This window comes from Clarias gariepinus, chromosome 26 (assembly GCF_024256425.1).
Source record: "Clarias gariepinus isolate MV-2021 ecotype Netherlands chromosome 26, CGAR_prim_01v2, whole genome shotgun sequence".
NCBI classification, from domain to species: domain Eukaryota; kingdom Metazoa; phylum Chordata; class Actinopteri; order Siluriformes; family Clariidae; genus Clarias; species Clarias gariepinus.
In genome coordinates, this window is record NC_071125.1 from 9,686,444 (window position 1) to 9,705,467 (window position 19,024).

General features: G+C 35.3%; 2 protein-coding genes across 4 annotated transcripts in view; both read right to left on the reverse strand.

The window, feature by feature from the left end:
• arhgef1b (Rho guanine nucleotide exchange factor (GEF) 1b) overlaps positions 1-1,519 on the reverse strand; it is a 50,844-nt gene extending 49,325 nt beyond the window's left edge. For all 3 annotated transcript variants that reach the window (XM_053487594.1, XM_053487595.1, XM_053487593.1), the window contains exon 1: positions 1,212-1,519. The gene's annotated coding sequence lies outside the window, so the exon portion shown is untranslated. The remainder of the gene's footprint in view (positions 1-1,211) is intronic.
• Positions 1,520-11,071: 9,552 nt separating this feature from the next.
• Positions 11,072-19,024, reverse strand: part of erfl1 (Ets2 repressor factor like 1) — a 44,426-nt gene continuing 36,473 nt past the window's right edge. The window contains exons 3-7 of the mRNA XM_053488217.1: positions 18,540-18,616; positions 17,999-18,233; positions 15,469-15,655; positions 14,398-14,521; positions 11,072-12,025 (exon numbers count right to left, since the gene is read on the reverse strand). Coding sequence (XP_053344192.1) covers positions 11,184-12,025; positions 14,398-14,521; positions 15,469-15,655; positions 17,999-18,233; positions 18,540-18,603 — 1,452 coding nt within the window. The 5' untranslated portion in view covers positions 18,604-18,616 and the 3' untranslated portion in view covers positions 11,072-11,183. The remainder of the gene's footprint in view (positions 12,026-14,397; positions 14,522-15,468; positions 15,656-17,998; positions 18,234-18,539; positions 18,617-19,024) is intronic.

Below are 19,024 nucleotides of genomic sequence, written 5' to 3' on the forward strand. Positions count from 1 at the left end.
CTAGTGACCTTATACACTCAAACTATTTTAAACCTACATACTGAATGCAAAACAGTTTCTATATTAACGCAGACGACATCAAGCTTCCCCCTGACCAGGTTTACTCCCTTTTGCCGACAGTCACTGCTAACCTCTTAGACATGTCACATTTTCCAGAGTTTCAGAACTTACTACACTGTAACACAACAGTGCTTTATGTGAACTAAAACAGTGAATAAGCCTTTCATTGCTTGTACAAATAACCTGACAATGTTGAACGATGAGGAAAAAGCTGCAGTTAAATCAGATACTGAAAGCTTGCAGAAGGTCGGTGTGTATTTGCAAAGAACTCAAAATCAATATCATCCAAATAGATTGTATTTGGCCACATAACTTAGGCACAGTATTTGAAATGGATCCAATATGTAAAATGCTTGTGTCTGACTTGTGGACAGAGGTAAAGCATTTTACCAAAAGACTGACTTTTTTTTTTTAGATTATCACCATCCAAACAATCGGCTTCATATTTAATCCAGTAGCAATGTCACTGGTTCTTTGTGTGAACACCCCCCCTCCTTCTTGTTTGTGTTAAAAAAAAAAAAACTAAACACTGACACCAGATTAGTTTTCAGACCTGCTCTCATAGTCGTCCTAAATATGACTTGCACAGTTTGTGAGACTTGAGTGAGGTTTGTGGGAAATAAAAGATGAAGTGAGTTTATTAATGAGCCCTGAAAAAAAAAATGCAGAAGCATGCTACTTTTGATGATGACTTGGTGGCTGGATCATGTGAATAAATAAGATGAAAATGTGTGTAAAGCATAGGCTAAGCACAGAACTCGAAGAAAAGACTGGTGTGTGTGCAGTTCATGCAGGATAACAGTATTTAAGTGTATATATTTTAGCATATCACAGCTGTTCATATATTTATTCTTCTTTTTGCATTTTTCAAGTTCAGCGCGTTAACCCAGAAATGGCACTTTATTCCACTGTATCTATCCATGTTACATTGTTACATTGTGTTTGAAGTTAAAAGACAGAACTATATACATTTCTTTCCCCCGACTCTACACTGTAGCCAAACATTCCTCGGGCTAGTCGCAGGCAGGCTAAAGCGCTCGAGTAACTAAGATATTTTGAGCAAACACAATAACGCGGACGAAGAGAGAAAAAATGTAACCAGCTTAAATTATCATCATACAATACTAATAAGCGCTTTTCAATAAACTTACCTTAAAACCGGTGCGCAAAAAATGACGGACGCCAATTAAAATGTCCTGTTCAAAAGTTGGAGGAGGTCGCTGAGGGGAAACGGAGTGTACACGGAAGTGGAAGGAGCCTGACGATAGCTAGCCACATAATACGTGTTTAAACCTGGAGATCGACTGTCATTGCAAACGCGCAGGCATTTATTCAACCCTTACACGTAACATGTATTTCAGGTTGTATTTCTGCACGTTTAAACGGTTTGCGTTGTGTTTTAGTAACTTAAACTCTCCGCATTCCGTCGCTTCCTGTTTGTTATCAGCCTTGAGTCTGAAATCACCGTTGGCCTTTTGGTTCCTATGTGTGTTACAATAAATGTGTTCCCTTCACCCAGGTTAGCCAGCACAGGCGTAACAAGCACACAGACATAACCCTACAGCATACATACGCACATTACATAGCAAACAGTAGCCATTCTCGTTTCCACATGCTGCATGGTTACAGGGGAATTTATAATTTATGCAACTAAAGTCAAAGAAACAGGTCATGAGGGTCATGTAAAGTTTGCACTGAAGCACCATTATGAGGAAAAACATTTAATTTTATTGATTTCGACAGTGGTGGTGTTGTTAGTGCTTGACCTGAGGTATTTCAGAAACTGGTGATTTCCTAAGATTTCCACACACACATGCACAGCAGTCTGCAGTTTACACAGAGAAGTAAAAGGAAGGAAGAAAAAAGGAAAGAGAGAGAGAGAGAGAGAAAAGAAATAAAAGAATATAGGCACAGCTGTGATTTCCTGCACAACATTCAATGATAGTTGTTCCACCATTCACTACAACAGCAATAAGAAATATTGCCAAAGTTAGCTAGTCTGCTCGTTCATACAGAAACAGAGAGAGAGAAAGAAAAACATTGATCTGTACTTTTATTACTCTAAGTGACTTGTTGATTGAAGAGCTCAGAGGAGAATAGTAAGGCTGGTTCAAGTTGCCATGATATCTTTAACAACTATAACTTTCTACACTGTGTGAACAGAAAAAGATCTCAGTACACAGCACTAGTCCACTGCAGAGTTCTAGCTGCCTACTGACAGTAACTTGTGATGTATGTTGGTCATCGTTATCATCATCATCATCATCATCATCATCATCATCAATATCATCATCGTTCTCTTAAATTATTATCTATGTTAGCTATATAGGTTTTAAGTTATCAACAGTCAATCGTTGTATGTTGAATCTTGTACACCATGTGGTGCCATGGCTACAGCTACTAATGTAGTTAAGCTATTTTAATTAAAAAAAATGGAGACAAATAAAGAGACAATCATATAAAAGCTCCCAGTTAGATCTTGACGGGGTCTTTTTGTCTGTCAGCTAATTTATTTGTAAGTCAACCCCACTCAGAACATTAAGGTGGACGAGCTACAATCGACAAAGAGTACATTGGGTTCCACTACTGTCAGTTAAAAACAGGAATCTGAGGACTCCGTTACAATTTAAATAGTAGAAAATAAAAACAAGTTTTGTTTTTTTTAAACAACCCTTAACTGTTCGTCCAGTTTTGCAAAACGGTATGAACAAGCAAACTAATTGCTAATTTTAAGTAATATCGCTCAGTGATATTGTAGTAAATATTGGCACAGCTGTGATTTGGCTATATGCAAAGTCCTGCAGAAAATCACAGCTGTGCTTATGTTTAATAAAAAAGTAACACTGAAAGTGTGATATTGCTTTTATACAACTGTTATATAAACACTAAATTAACAACAGGTAACCAACAAATCAGGCACAGAATGGGTATATATTTAGTTTGCTCTGTCACTGAAAAATAATTCCAAATTAAACCACAACTTGATGGAACCTTGTATGTTACCATGCTAACAGACAGACTAACTGCCATCCCTGAGCAAGTGGAATAGTGGTTGTAGTGTAACAAACTATTGCTATAAGTAATATCGACAGGTGGAGTGATACAAACAGTAAAATGTTTCAGAACTATTATCCTTAATATTAGTACTCTCTTAATATTAGTACTCTCTTAATATTAGTACTCTATTAATATTAGTACTCTCTTAATATTAGTACTCTATTAATATTAGTACTTTTAGTGGACAAGAACTGTGTAATATGTTATATATAACCATTTTACAATGTTTATTATTATACATCACTCTATGCTACTACAAAACACATTCAATGAGATTTTTTTGTTATCCTTATTACTATGGGATAAAAACACTAAAAAATATGAAATTTTAGCCATATCAGTAAAATTCAACCAAGTAAGCAAATTACTATAATTTCTATATATTTCAGTACAATGTTTTTCAAAAGGCACTGTTATTTGTATGTTTTTGTATTTTTTTCTACAAAAGTTTGCTGAACTCCCAGGTTTTATCATAAAACTCAGATGCAGCATCTATTTGTTTTTTCCTTTTAATAGTGATGGAAAACAATCATTTAAAAATGGTGAAAACATGCCATGAACTTCATATATTTTAAAATATTTTAATGGTTTTTGTAAAAAAAAATTTTTTTTTATACCAGCAGAGTTGCTGCTGTGTGCATGCATGTGATATGAATTTGTTTATGCTTGTAAGGTAGTGTTTAGGTCAAGCTACAGGAACAACCCTGCAAAACTAATAATTCATCTCTTCAAAATTAACTTTTGAATATGACTCTATATGATTAGGAGATATCAGATATGATTGATATCTCCTAATCATATAGAGTCATATTCAAAACTTAATTCCCTCTCCTTTAAATCCATGTGTTTTTGTGTAAACATGATCATCATCACTATCATTTGATTATAATGGGTCTTACTTTTAGGCAAACACAACCCTCAGGCTTACAACAACACAAAGAATTAAAAGAGGGGTACTAACTTTTGAACATGACTATATATGATTAAAAGATATCAGAAGTACTTACCGTAATATGCTTTAAAAATGACTGTATGTTAACAAACCAGATTCAGTGTCTTTTGCACAGTTTTTTAACTCGTACTTAAATAAACAGAGAATCTCATGACTGATGCATACGTTCACATGCACTAGTCTAAAGCTTTCAAGCAAAATAAAAAAAAAATCAACAAAAAACAACAAAATCAAATAGTCTGCTAAAATTAGGATCTATATCAGTATTTGTTTAGGATGCATCAATCTTTGCTAAGTTTGAATAATGTATTTAAATTTGGGTACATCTCTTCTGTAGCAGCATTTTATCATTTCACTAAATATATTACTTTTTAACATTGAAAAAATCTTATAGAACTTCATGATTTCATAACAACTTGGTTCCCTTAAACATCTGTTCATTAAGAGTTTATAAATCTAATCTAATTACAATGGCCTTATGTACACACAGAAGCCTCTTAAAGGTGGACGACTTTCCCACAATGGCCATTACATTGTAATATACAGTACCATGGACAATTTTAAACAAGCTCTCACCAGGAGCTGAAGAAGCAAAACCTAGCTGCAAGTTCACTATACCAGTTTGGCTGAGCTATATTTAAAAATGATAAATTTTATTTGATAGGCATATTTATACAAATTGACTCCAAATCAGGTTTGTACCCAAGTCTCCAATGAAAGTGGATTATATATTAATTTATTAATTATTTATTAATTTTCTTGTTAGACTAAACTTTTAGCCTCATAGCACACAGTACGTCCCTGCTACGGTCTATCTGATGTCACCCAAATGAGGATGGGATCCCTGTTGAGTCTGCTTCCTCTCAAGGTTTCTTGCTATTGTCATAAAGTTGAAATGGATTGAATTGAGTTGACGCCCAAAAGCACACAGTAATATCTATTACAGGTTCTGTGGAACTTGTGCAAACTAGTGCAGCTCCATAATCACTATGTTTAATTTATTATGACTCCAACTATTTAAAGTATAATTAAGCTATTTGTTTAATGCATTATTGAGCTGTTGTATTTATTTCTTTTCCTATTGATTTATGACTCATATTTGTAACTAAATATTACAAGACAGTTTTAAAACTACATGTAGCTGTGATGGAAGTAGAGAAGAGGATAGAAAATAAATAACCTGTTTATATCAAATAAAAACAAAAACTAAAATATAAGACAATGATGGATCACAGCAACAAAGAGCATTAAAATAACTGACAGTGGTGTGAATTACTATCGTGTGTGGTCAGACCTGGCTGGTCTTCTATGTCTCTTGAGGGCTTAACAGCTGTCCATTTTCCCAGAAGAGCATTCAATAATTCATCCTCAGCCAACATTTCAATGAGTTTAATGAGCAGATTGAAATTAATCATGAAAGAAATGGTGAATAGCAAGCAGGTGTCTGCTTCACTTACGAACAATTTGCTTCAGGATGAAGTGCATCATTTTGTCTTTGTAGTTCTTTATGCATTTATTCATCTCCAGGTTTATTAAAGTGACAGTAGAACTGCAACAATGGGCACAACAGCATGCACATGCATGTGCGCGCGCACACACACACACACACACACACACACACTGATAACCTGGAATTGGTGTAAGGCAGGGCAGATGCACCTACAGTAGTACTCCAGGACCAGGGTTAGATGTTCTGTATATCATTGCAGATTTGATATCCTGCCTGTAGAGGGCACTCATTGCCCTTTTTTCTTTTTAAGTCCTACAAGGTGTAATGCAATTCAGCATTAAATCCCATGTTTTGGATGTGTTCCTTTTCAATTTGGATGACAATACCTTATATTTGAACCATATTTGCTCTAAAAATATGATACTTTTATAGCAGTAATAAATGCTAAAGTATGCAATATTCTGTCCACTGTTTGATCAGAAATTTGGCAGTTTGTCTGGTTCTGTTTAAGAGTAAACACATTATTAAGTATGTTCTGATCATAAAGTAGTTTAAAATTGTTTATTTTGATCAGAGTTCAAGCAGGGACTCCGGTAGGTCTAGCTATACAAAAGAGAAACAAACAAACAAACAAAAAAAAAACATAATTTTTTTAATCAACCAATTTTGTTATAAAATTTTATAAAATATAATGGAATATAATATAATTAAAAAGCAAAAGGTTGCTTTACAAAATACTGAATTTCATTTCATTTGTTTTTAGCTACTGAACTTTATAATTTTTTTGTAGGAAATGTTTAAATTTTATTATTTCTAAAGGCATTTTTGCTCAACAGCATTTCTTAACATGTGCTTAAGACTGGAGTCAATAGTTACACAAGTTCTTTGGCTGTTCTGGATGATGCAACTGAAAGGACATCGAGAGCTCATGCTTAATTTGAAAGCTTGCTGGCTCTAGCCAAATAGATTTTGTCATGTCATAATTAATTAGTGGGAAGTTACTCAGCATCCAATATTGCTAAACCTTTTTAGGCTGGTGTCTGTCATTTGGATTTGTTGAAACATACAGCTGTGTAGCCGTTGCATCAGGAAATAATTGGAAAAATTATACCATGGTAAGAAATAAAACTGCTCTAAGAGATCAGTAATGTGGAATAAAAAAGTAGGCCTAGAACAGACCCTTGAGGAACCCCAAAATTGCATGAATGGGGAGGTCATGATAAATGCCTACAGATTGTTGATGTCATATAAATATGACACGAGGCAGGAACATCTTTAAAGCGCCAGTAAATTCCAGTAAAACCAGGCAAGTACAGTAGTATGTAATTTACTGTCTAAGTAGTGTGAAACTGACAGAAAAGCTCAATGTGATTCTTATACTATGTAGCATCTCATTCTTAGAGTCATTGCCTAGAGATGCACCAAATCTACTCTAAATGACGATTTTTTACTCCTACAGTGGGGAGTTCTTACTGTGAAGGATAAAGGCTTCAGGGAAAATGAGAGCAATATCTTGAACACTTCAAGAAAAAATCATTATGTAAAATCTTACACTGACTGGCTTAGCTTACACATTAAATAAAACACTGACTGGCTTAGCGTACACAGTAGTGTTTTCAAGGATTGCTATGAGTAGCACATAGGAAAGTAACAATATTGTACTGACTGATCTTCCCAAATAGGAAATATCTCACTGTAAAAACAGATGCATGTTTCCTATCTGAATTGTTTTAACACAATTAAACAAATGACCACATTCCCTATATTACAGTATGTTAAGCTTACCGAAAGAAATTATTTTATGTCATAAAATCTTGAAATTATTTATCACTTATAAAAGCAATTTCAGTGGAATCACATTTTTGTTTTGTCTCTTTTTTCCTCATGTCATCTCAAGTAGGTTTTAATAGCCGCTGTCGCTTCTTCTCATGAGGGATTAATATGAACAATATACAGTACATGTGGATTTCTGTGTGTGCTGTTGGCCATGTTATGCAAATAGAAGTGATGGAATTGAAAATATGCAAACATGCCTAAGCTAAGTACACTCACACAAACATGAGACATCATCATGTGACAACCTAGTTTTTTGCCATGTGAGGGTGGCAAAAAGTTTTGACAATGTATTACTGTGTTTATTTTGGGATGGTTAGTGTAGGTTTTTTTTTACTATGTTTAAGTTGCTAACCAACAATAAGATGTTTCATATGAATGAGGCTGGATAAAATCTCTCTCTCTCTCTCTCTCTCTCTCTCTCTCTGTCTGTCACACACACACACACACACACACACACACACTGATCAGTATGCATATGAATGCATAGCATTAAAGCCTTTAACGCACTTTTTTTGGGTTCCCCTAGTGCCCTGGGGATGGCTCTGGCCCTTGAGACATGGCTCTGCATGTCCTCTGGGGTTGTGCTGTGGTGTCTGGCACTGGGATGTGGCAGAGGATCCTACGCATGCTGTCTGTTGTTTGTCCTGTGCATCCCATGGGCGCTGGATTGGATTAGGATCTAAAGAATTTGGTGGCCCAGTCAGCAGTCTTGGGCTGTTTGCCGCTGGGCTCTGTGCATGGAAGTTCATGGTGCATTGGATGATTGGATTAAGCATTGGGTGTTCTGATGCCTTTTCTTTTGTGGCCAGCATTGACTTTTTTTTCCGCAATTTGTGCTTTATTGGTTTTTCGTGGGAGATCGGACAGGATGGGCATGGGTGGGCCTTGGGTGACTTTGATCCTGTCACCAGTTTGCTGTTTTAATAGCTGGTGATGTTATTTAGTTGACCTGTCAATGGTCATAATGTTATGGCTGATTGGTGCATCTCATACACTTAAACATCCTCTTGGTTTTAGAAATCTCTGTAGTGATATATTGGTTATATATTAAAGCAGCTTGCTATTTTGAATAATAGTAATTGATCATACCATTGTTCCTTTTGAAAATATAATAGCCATAGCATGGTGGTGGTATGGTTAGCCCTATGGTCGCGCACCTCCAGTGTCAAGGGTTCGATTCCTGCCACGAGTCCGTGTCAGTGGAGTTTGCATGTTCTCCCCATGCCTGGTGGAGTTTCCTCACACAGTTCAACGACACACATAGTATGTTAATTGGCATTCATAAATTGTGTGTGTATGTATGTGCCTGGAGATGTATTGGCACCCTGTCCAGGGTGTACCCTGCCTCATGCCCAAAGTCTCAGGGACCCCCGCCACCCTGTACAGGATAAGCGCTATAGAAGTTGAATGAATTGATGAATGAAAAGCCATCTGAATCTGTACATGAATGTTAGCAAAAATCTGTTTCACCAAAGAACAGCTGGTAACTGTTGTGCAAATGCTTTCAATAATTGAAAGGTCTCATATGCATATTGATTAAGTGACATTTACACTCTGTAACTAGAGGCATCACAATGAACATAATTGTTCCGAACACTGAGACGTGATGGGGTGTAGTATTTGGAGAGCTCCTGCCTGTGTGTGGCCAACATACATGTTAAACAGATAGCTTGAAGTATGTCATAATGTTCTAAGCAACTCCAGAATGAAAGAAATACAAAGTATTGTCAGGTGGTAATCTTGAACTGTATTATTTCTTCTCCCCAATTTCATACAATATTAAACTGTACATAAGACAAATCTGAAATCTCTCACAATCACATCTCAGTCACACCTCCAGGATAATGTTTATTGCTTTTAAAGATATTTTTAATCTCTGTTTTCTTCCCATTCTTTTTTTTCAGTTTTACAATTATACAAACAACAAATAAACCTTACTGTGAAGAAAATGCCTCTTTTTTTTTCATTTTCATGTGTACACACAAATATACAAAGGAAAGTCTATGTACACTGGTAGCTTCATATAATACATCGATGTAAATTTTGAAATGTAACTAGGCAAATTAATTTTGTGTAAACTATGCAAATATCATTGAGTTTGTCTTCTAAGAAAACTTTTGCAATGACTTCATGGTCTATCCTTTTTTACATATTGCATGGTTTGCTTAAACGAAGCATTTTTCCGCCATTCAATGCACCGACATTCAAAAGGTTTAGTCACCATATTTCAAGTTCTTATCTGCGAATATCAATATAAATAAACATTAGGCAAAATATTTTTTTGTCCCAATAAAAGTGCAAAACCCCAATATTACTAACATTACTGCAAACTATCGCTTGGTGAATATAAACTATTAAAAAGTACCGGTGGAATTCTAATCTTCCCCTATGGACTCATTCTTAGATATTGGCAAAAATGACTGAAGAATATAACTAGTGGGAGTTAAATTGTTTTACATTTTTTCTGTTTTTTTCTTCTTCTCATTTCTGTTCACATATAAACCACAGGAAACAAGAATTATTTTTAAGTAGTTCTGAGTCCTTAAACAACTATAGTTGTCCTCAGTGTCTATTTTCATTTAAATACAGAATTAAATCCAACCAGTACATCAATCTCATATAATAGTAATAATACAAATTAAATGTTTTATATTCAATAATAAAATATATTGGTGCGATTTTAAGCACTTTCTTACTCAATCTCTTCTTTCTATAGCACAAAAACATATTATAGCTATTTAAAATAAGACATTCTAGCACTGCATGAACATGAACAATGTACAAGGGAACAAATTCATAAAATCTCACAGATATTTGGGGGCAGAAATCATTTCTTAAAAAAAAAAATGAGCAAAATTACATTCATATACAATGTAAAAATCCCATCTCACCACTAGATGTCTGTGTCTTATATGGTTTCAAGCTGTCAAGCACAGCGCAAACGAATGCAAATAAGTGCTCTATCGCAACTCGGCGGAATTGCTATTCAAATCGTTTTACACAATTTTTCACGATCATAAATTAGTTTTGCATTATGCTGCTCGAATATTGTGGTGCAATGCAAATGCTAAACAATTATAGTTAGATTCATGTGGAATTTAGGCAATGCACCTAGATCAGAGAACTACCTTCAGCAGTCAAATTACCCAACATGAAAATGTGCATGTGAAATTAATTTAGGAGAATAAATACAGGAAATAATAAATAATGACTACTATTTGCTGCAAGAAAAAAAGATCATATTTCATATTCCACCACAATGACTTTAGAGTGATTAGAAATATATAAAAGTGAACATTTATAAATGTTATTCCCGTTATACGTTTATGAGCCAAATTTGATCTATTCCCATTTACAATGAATCTACAAGCAATCTCAAGAGAATGACATTTGAGAGCCATTTTTTTGACAATTAAGTTAGTAATGTCCACATTAAAATCAGGGCAAAAAGAATGCAGTTTTTGACAATTCTACGTAATCTGTCACATGAACTAGATCTGATTCTGGGTAAAGATGACAGGTTATTATTATTATTTTTTTATTTCAAGTCAAATGCATTTAGATACTACTATATTTAGATGAAGACAGTGTCTTAAACATGACACAAATATTTATAAACGGTTTTTGTTCAACTTAAAAGGCATTTCTGATTTTAAATGAATTGTCAAAACAGTTCAACAGAAAATTACAAAAACTAAAAATAACAATCAGTTGGATTGAAAAGAATTGAAAATAAATTGGACTTTTAGAAGGTGAGAATATATCGTATATTGACAAAGAGATAGAGGCAGAGAGTGCTCAATATAACCAGCATCTAAACAAAGCATCTTAACTATGAGTAAGTTTCAGAGTCTCTGTTTCTCTGTGCCGCTCAACCAGGACGAGGGAAGGAGAAAGAGATGTAGGAAGAGACGGTGGTGGAGGAGTCAGGGGTACCAGGCTTTTGAGAGGATGCGGGGATATAGAGGGAGGAAGAGACGAGAGCTGAGGTAAGGTTCCCCCCAGACCTGCGGTCTTGGCTTCAGGAATGTGAGGGCGGCCCCCCATCCTATTCTCCTTCCCTTGGCTCGCGTGGAAGTCTGGCTCGTTCTCATTCTCCGAGCTACAGTCACTCAGGTCTGTGATTTCCAACTCCGAATCCGACCCCGGATCCTGTTTCATTCCAGCGCACCGATCTGATGGACTCTGGATGCCTCCTCCACTCCCTAACCCGAGTGATCCCAAACCTAATCCTAATCCCACCCCAAGTCCACCACCACCAACCCCTGTAATGTTAGCGTTCTCTCCTCTCTCCCTCTCATTCAGGCCAGAACCTAGAATACCCAGCTCAGTCCGTCCATGCAGTAAACTACCAGGGTATGACGGGATGCAAAATCGTGGGGCCTGACCACCCACTGAGCTGTTGGCTCCTCCGGTTTGAGCCCGCTCTGTTCCCGCTGTGTCCCCAGGAGGCAGAAGTGAGGAAAATGGATGAGGGAGCTGTGCCAGGCCAGACTGAAGCGGATTTGGATAGAAGTGTGAGGGGTAGATTGAGCCTGGTGGGAGTTTAGGGCAGTTGTTGAGGGATAAGGCCCCGGGAAGATACGGGTTGAAGCCCCAAGAGTAGTCAAACGCAGGGTTACGGGGGTAAGGACCCAACATGGACGGAGGTTTGGAGTAGCAGGGGGCTCCTGTTGGGGAAAGAGATGAGCAATTGGTTTAAGCAGTAAACTTAACTTAACAATTCTATATGATATGATACTACATGATACTATTAAATCACACTATACGAAATAAACACGTTGAAAACTACACGGCTGAATTAAGTTAAACACTTGTTGGATAATTTACTTCACATCTGCAAACCTTCAATTTTCCTTCTTCCACATTTTCCTCATGCTTTCTATTCCTTTACACTGTGCTCATCCTCACACACTTCTCTCTCTCTTTCTCTCTTTCTCCTGTTATTTGCTATGCAGGCCTAATTTGACAGTGCTAGAGTCTCTCTGTGTTCTGGGCCAGGAGTAGCTTGCAGACACATGAATATTGAATCAGTCAGGCAGGCCTCGCTTGCTTATGAAAACACAGTAATGGACGCCCACAGGCCACAAACTGAAGCCTGCACCCTCAATTAGGACCTTCCTGCCTGGGAAGGGATTAGGACAGGGAGGACACATGGGAGTGAGATCAGGCTAAAAAGGGGAGGAGGAAGGAATAGGACCTGAGGATAAACAAAGTAAGGGAGGGCAAGTTAGGGTGGATAGGTACGTACACATACACACAAAAACACACACACGTGCTCCACACCAACACACACATTCTGATGCACCGACACTTTGAAGCGCATATGGACTAGAGACAAAGCAGTGTACATCCACTGACAGTTTGATGACCTCTATGCTGAATCGTCCCCTTTGAAATTCAAATGCGTCTACTAAAATGCAAATGTAAACTAACATTACCATGGCAAACGAATGCCTCAGATCAAATCAAGATACAAGTCTCCTTAATGACTGGAACATAAAACAGCACCTCCTCTTCCAGTGCAGATATTTATTTTAGATATTTATTTTTTGTACTTCCATAAATGATTCCCATATCTCATAGAACATCAGAAAAACTGCACAAGCCACACTGTGCATGAAGTTACAGGCTAAAAGGAGAGGTGCGGTTTGTAGTAGCTTTTCTTTCAACTTCTCCATTGACATTCTTTTACACTTCGCATCAGGTTATGAGATCAATCAGGACATCAGCTTAAAGAAAAAAGAAAAAACCCCTCCACCTCTTACATTTCATTTCTTTGATATGGCATAAAAAAAGTTCTACTACGTTTATAAGAAGCTTTATTAATTAAAACAGACATTTAATTAGAATTTGTATATGTCTATTTTTTTGACCTATAAACAATATATAAGAAAAGCAAGTTTATTCTACAGATGGTCCAGGGTGACATTTTAGCCAATGTCCCCGACCTAGAATTCTAATTCAGTATATCAAATGTAAATCCAGTATCAATCAATATCTTGTATTTGATGTCCAGCATCTTTCATCTAATCAAATATAAATTAGAGCTTCTGTGAGGTGGAGAAGGAGGAGATCGGACACACAGATCGACTCACCTCTGAGCATTAGGGAAAGGCAAATGTCTTTCATCAGAAGACTTAACACAAACTTGATTTAATAATGCTTATTAAATGCAAATTTTAATTTGGCCTTTGTTATTAATCCATTATATTTATTTTTTTTCTTTCATTCTTACCTATCCTAAAACATAAATTAACTGGTTTGTTGAAAGAAAATGAACATTGTTAAGATATAAAGATCGATATATTTTGACCCAAACAATTTGGATTTCTTATCTAATTAACTAATAATTATTTTATAGTACTTTGGTGTCTGACCTTTAAAAGCATTTTATTTTAATATTCTTGAGTAAAACTGTTCAAAAACTATATTCTATTAATTTTAGTTATAATGTATTTACAGAATACTACTGTAAAAATAATGTGATCAGGCAGATTAGACTTGAATGCAAATTGTAAAATTCTAATTTCCATAAGATTTATTGTAAATTTATATACATGATAAGATATGTATATTAACCCAGATATATTGGTACTTTTCGCCACTACTCAGCATTGGGTTTAAATGCTACTACTACCACTACTATAATAATAATAATAATAATAATAATAATAATATTATCATCATCATTATCATAATAATAATAATTATTATTATTATTGTTCTAACTTTATATTATTATTATTATTATTATTATTATTATTATTATTGTTCTAACTTTATATTATTATTATTATTATTATTATTATTATTTAAACCAAAGCCAGAGCTGTAATTTTTGTGAGAAAAATATATTGTATAAAACACTAGAGATGTAAACAGTCTAATTAACATTATGTATACATTCCTAATGAATTGTATGTATTTTTAGTTGTATATTCTTAATGATACAAGGTTCACAGTAATAAAAAAAAAATCTATTCTGTCCCACTCTATACTGCACCGTATATTATTCTCTTCCTATGTGTTTCTCACTCACCTGAACCAAGGAATGGAAAAGCGTCCAGTCTGAGCTTGTCCCCCTCTGGGGCTCCTGTGGCACGGTCAAACAGAGTAGTTCCACGGGCAGAATCAGGCAACCGAGGAAATAAAGACTGCAAGGTCTGAGAGATTAAAAGTAAAGAGGAATGAACAAAAGAGGCAGGTGAGAACAGGTGAAAAAAAGCAAGGGGGGGGGGGGTAAAGGAAGAAAAGTAAAGGAAGAAACCAAATGTAGAAAAGTTTTTTCTTCATTAACTCTCCTATAGTTCTTAGTCAACTTTTTTTCCACCATAATCCAGTGATCAAAAATATCTGTCACACCATCCCGTATTCATTGGCGAACTGATCTAATATTCTCTTTCTTCTTTAATTTCTTATATTCTTTTTTTTTTTTAGGTCAATACCATCAATGAATACACCAGCCAAGGTGAGAATAAGACGGAGGGGATAATAGCTTCTTTGGTTTTAAGGCCACTTAACTCCCACTTTGACTTTTCTTTCTTCTTTCTCCTTCACCTTACTTTCTTGCCCCCCCGCCCACCCCCCCAGTTCCTTTTCTCTTTCTGACCTCATTTTTCTAGATAACTTTCACACATTTAAAAAGTTTTGTAAATTCTTATTTGCAAATTACCTGGTGACTGAAATAATTAAAATTAAATTAGAAGATGAGCTTTATTTTTAACAGTTTACTTGCATAAACAATACTATATTGAACTTTATATATAAATATATATAGGCCTATAAGGTATACAAGGTATATATATCCCTTGTTTTTGGACAATTTTGTTTGCAAAAAAAATTCTTTAAGTAGTTTTAGCAGGTAAATTTAAGTAGTTTTAGTATTATCATAAAGTTGCCCAACATGAATTTGGTTTTATTTTCTACAACACTCTTTAACTAACACCATATGCAGATTAATGTATGCACTGTATACAAATAATTGCATTATAGTATGCAAATACAGCAAATGAATAACAGTGGTCCCAAAAAGAAATTTTTATTTTGGGCATAAAAAGAGGTAATGATTTATCATTATATCAGTATAAGTCATCTACCAATTCTCACATACCTCTGGAGTCACAGGGCTGCAGTCTGCTGTAGCTGCCCCTCCATTAAAGTGGTTCTGGGCTAGCAGGAAAGGAGAGCTGGCCATGTCTAAGAGCGGATAGTTTACCAGAACCACCTTACTGAAGTTAAATTTGTAGGTGAACCGCTTTCCTTTGGTTTTGTGCAAAATACGCTTGTTGTAGTAGTACCTAGAGCATGAAACAGAGTAAACACCATACATATATTGGGGATATAAGAATCAAGAAAATGAGAGGTGATATAAAAATAAGAGGGTAAGTAACGTTGGTGGAAATTGTAAAATTTATACACTTTCTACAAAGGTAAAAAAAACATTTTCATGATTATTCTGAGGATTTATATTTTTTCTTTTTTTGGTACACATAACCAATATTATATATGATATTGCAATAACATACAAAAATATGTCATGGAATTTCTAAATCCTGTTTATTTCAATCAATGAATGGATATTTTTAAGCATATAAAACTTAATATAAGTTTAATATAAAAAATATAAATGTAATACTAATTGTCCTAAATTTTTTGTTTCTAAAATACAATGATGTACATTTTCAGGTCATTTTGCATTGTATATTTAGTATATTGCAAAAAAGTTGATATTATGGTTTTACTACCTTGCCTTGCTCTACTCCTTCTCAAATATCAAAGTTATTTATGGTTGGGTTCCTTCTATTCCACTCAGTAGGCTACACAAGTGCACATAATGCAACCTGCCACACCAGTGATTTGTACGCTTTGCTTGCATGGCAATTGAGCACTGTCCCTTAATTGAGCAATTAGAATAGGCTAATCAAAGAGGCCAATTATGGCCTGCACCAATTCATAACAATTACCCGCCATGACAGTGTGTATTACAGACAAAGCAGGGGGAGGGGGTGAAGAGGGTTGATGCAGAATGGGAGGAAAATAAACCTGAAAGATGGAAGTGTCTGGGAAATAATTTAAATATGCAAAAAAAAAAAAAAAAGATTGCCGTTTGTTTGATATGGAAAATAATTCATAATTCATGCATTAAATCCAATGAAAGTTTGGGTTTCTGGATTAAACCTTTATATAACAAATAATACATGTTATAAGGATCAATCTGACCTGTTTATTTCTACTGACATATTCTGGCCAAAGCTGAATGTTTAAAGATAAATATACAAGCAAATATAGTGTATATAACAAATGGCAAAATACATACTCCTGTAATCTAGGATCAGTTCAAATTAAGAAGTGAGTCCTTGTTGTAACGTGATTTAAATTTTAAACCAGCTTGCCATAATTAAAATGTAAAGTTCTCATGTAATGCTGTAAGGAGACTGATGATTGTCATTTAACGTAACGTAATTTCTGAAATTCTTGCTACATCTGTTATCACCAAATATGCTTTTAACTGAGGTGTTTGTCATTATATCACAGTTTACTATGAGAGCAGCTTAGTAATAGCTTTTGCATGTTTTAGACTTGCCTTTTCTCCTATAAGATAAATAAAAAATTTAATTGAAGTAAACGAAATATATTAACCTAAAACTTTACTTGATGAGAACTGCCTGCTTGTATGATCAAGCCATGTACAGGCCACTTATACTAAATAAATTCAATTCAATTCAATTTTATTTGTATAGCGCTTTTAGCAATTTTCATTGCCACAAAGCAGCTTTACACAGTCAAAAGAATTATTTAAGTATTTAAATAAGTATTTAAATAAATGATTCGGAAAGCAGTCATCTATCCATCCTGTTGTTTGTTTGCTTGTTTTTGTGTCAGCATGACATAATGAAGTAATTTTACAATATAAAATGTTAAACCCAATACTATATTTTTATGTAAAATGTATGTTTTTATAATGCTAATAAAAAGCTGAGAATGATTGATGCTATAACTAGATACAGTTAGTGAGACTGTATTTTATATATATTTTTTTATTTAATATTTTTCTTTAGTAAGCAGGTTATCATAGGATGTTTTTTTTTTTTTTTTGGTATACCAGCAATTAAAAAAATAAAAAATTGACAACAAAGAACAAGGGTTCTCTTTGTTACCCTTAACAATGTTTAACAAATTCCACCTTGCTACGATGACGAATGTACCTTTTATGTAAAAATACACTTTTTGATTTTTCAATATGATATCATTCTGAAATATCATTAAAATATTTCTACCAAAAAAAGGGGGGAAAAAGTCACTAGAATTTTTTGTACTATTTTGTGTTAATTCTGCATAATATTGTGCATGAAGTTGTCAAAATATTTAATATACTTCCAAGAATGAGCAAGAAAACGGTATTCCTATTAAAGTGGCCAATGACTGTATGTAGTAAAAGTTCAGTGAAGTACACCAAGTTTCTTGCCCTATGTCTTTACACACAGACAGACAGACACACACACACACAGACACACAGACACACACACACACACACACACAGACACACACACACACACACACACACACACACACACACACACACACACACACACACACACACACACACACACATATTACACCTACACACTGAAAAAGCCCACCTTAGTGCACGACTAAGCTTGTCGTAGTTCATGTGAGGCTTGCACTTGCGAATCCCCCAGAGTCTTGCCACTTCATCCGGGTCTTTGATCACAAATTCGCCATAGTCTCCCTGCCAGGCAATCACCCCCTGGTATTCCTCCTTCTGCAGCAGCTCCAGGATGAAATGCCACAGCTGGATCTGCCTGGAGCCAGGGCTAGATTCTGGCTTATAGGCCCAGTCTGGAAAGGCAAAGCCTGAGGAAAGCAAGGGAAGAAAAAGTAGAGGACATGGATGAGACCTGTTGGTTTTTTTAATGCTGGCTAAGGGGTAGAGATGTCTAAATATCATATGCACATAAGGGGTTGGGTTTCCCTTAAGATTAAACTCTAAAATAAGCCTTGAATAGGAAGCATAAAAATAACATTTAGCAATAAAATAGTCTGTGTTATTTTCGTAAAAATGTAAAAACTACAATTACAACAAGACCAATCAGTATAATGCTAGATTAAACACTGTAAGCATCATTGATTTTTAAGTGAACATGGAGGACTTTTGCTCACCTGGTGTCCACAGGGCTGGGACAGGTGGAGTGAGGAGCAGGTCACTAACACAATTACAGTCCATGCCTTCACTGCACCTGCGTGCACACACACACACACACATACAGTATGTATATACTATGTAATAACTAACAGTACTAGTAACTATACAGCTTTAATAGCTTTTATTTACACAGTAACATATGATTTTACACAACCGTACTTTTCACAGCTGCGGTACTCAAAGCTCAGTATCCATTGTTCTGAACCATAAGATGTCATTCCTGTGGCCTTTGATTCATATCATATTCATTTCATATCGTAAAAGTGCTGAAGGCTAACCCCGACAGGCAAGTGTCAGATCACTGAGCTTTACTTTACAAAGAGATGAAGTCCAAGGATCCTCTGTTGTATATATATCTAGAGCTATGATGTGGGACCAACCTGGGAGGCTGTTCAACCAATCAGCCATGCATAGTTGTTTTTTCTTTTTTTTTAGCACCTCT